We start from the raw sequence: 1,584 nt of genomic DNA on the forward strand, positions 1-1,584 counted from the left end.
GTTTTTAAAAAAAAATTTTATTTTTTTATTTTCTACTTTTTATGTTAAAATTAAATTTTTTTATTAAACGTTTAAAAAATATTTATGAAACAAATTTCTTATATTTAATAAAAAGAATCAAACTACTGATGATTATGATTTATTAATAAATAAATAAGTTTATGGGGTCGTGAAATGAAAAGACTTTTATTTTGTTTGACACAACAAATTGAAATTTTTTTCTGTTTATTCAATGCTGGTATTAACACGAATAATATAAATCAATTTTAATTTTTCATTCAAAATTTAATTATTAGATCATTATATTTATAATATATTTTGTTATTTTACAGTACTTATAATTTATTGTCCTTCATTTACAATTTCTTCCGATATATTTTGACGATGTTGTCTCATTCTTTCGATTTCATCCAAAGCTGTACCACTGCAGAATCCGTGTAGGGGGGATGCCGGAGACTTCGGGGCATTTGTTAGACCTCAAATTCGGTTGACCAAATTATATTTATATTTAAATAATTTACCAAATTTACTCAAATTCTGGAGGTCCGGGTCCCAAAATGATAATGGATTATTGTATTGTCATTCAAGACCAAGGTCTATACCAATTTTCAGAATTTTTCATCGTCAAAAAGTGCCTCAAATCGAGAGCGCAAGATTTGATTACAGACAGACAAACAGACGTGAAAGCGAACTTAAGAAAAGTGTGTAAAAAAAAAATTAAAAAAAATGTTAATACCTCTCTTACAGTGCCCTACAAAATAACGACGTACCCTCAAAACCTACTATATACCTAATGCAGAGTGACTTCCCATTTTTTTAGTTTAAACATTCTCATGTACCTATCTCTAAAATGTGATTAACGATTTTATTTTATTATTGTTCCAGATGCGTTTTCAAAGCCAAAACCACAACTACCAATTGAAAAAACTAAAAACATATCTGAAAACGGTGTGGCACAAGCATAGCTTTGATGTATTTATTATCTAATATTTGTAATTTATTCTTTAGATGAAAACATCTTTCATATATTGTGTATATTTTATTGTAGAAATTTAAAAGGTTATATTATTTATATATTTATTACTTATTGGGCTTGATACCATTAAACATAATTTAAAAGTATTTAAGAGAAGTATCAATTATAATTATGTGCAATGTATGCCTATAGCCAAAACTATTATAATATTTATTATGTTCGATTATAAAAAATACTTTTAATTGGACTTCGAATGTATAAGTACTTGTTAACCTACTAGGTAGGTATAATTACATTGTATATTTTGGTTGCAGCTGTTAAATATATAGTTGACTATCAATATGGTTCCTTATGTTACATAATACATTACAAATGAATTTGCAAATTTTAATATATATATTATTAACACAATTGTCAAAGAATTTGGTCGCCGATAAAAATAAGTTTTTCTACTTTGTATTCATTGACATTATAGCTCCTGAGAGGCTGCTAAATTATGAAACAATAATTTAACTAGATATCTACATATTATGTGTGACATGTTTCAATATAAACGTATTTCGAGTAAACGAAACTAATATCAAATTATGTAATAATAAATAATACTA

General features: G+C 25.6%; 1 protein-coding gene across 1 annotated transcript in view; it reads left to right on the forward strand.

The window, feature by feature from the left end:
- The window catches only part of LOC100574721 (nose resistant to fluoxetine protein 6), a 17,846-nt gene extending 16,528 nt beyond the window's left edge, over nucleotides 1-1,318 (forward strand). Inside the window, exon 14 of the mRNA XM_008189608.3 lies at nucleotides 886-1,318. Coding sequence (XP_008187830.1) covers nucleotides 886-965 — 80 coding nt within the window. The 3' untranslated portion in view covers nucleotides 966-1,318. The remainder of the gene's footprint in view (nucleotides 1-885) is intronic.
- The last annotated feature ends 266 nt before the right edge of the window (nucleotides 1,319-1,584 follow it).

Source organism: Acyrthosiphon pisum, chromosome A2, assembly GCF_005508785.2.
Source record: "Acyrthosiphon pisum isolate AL4f chromosome A2, pea_aphid_22Mar2018_4r6ur, whole genome shotgun sequence".
In the NCBI taxonomy this organism is placed as follows: domain Eukaryota; kingdom Metazoa; phylum Arthropoda; class Insecta; order Hemiptera; family Aphididae; genus Acyrthosiphon; species Acyrthosiphon pisum.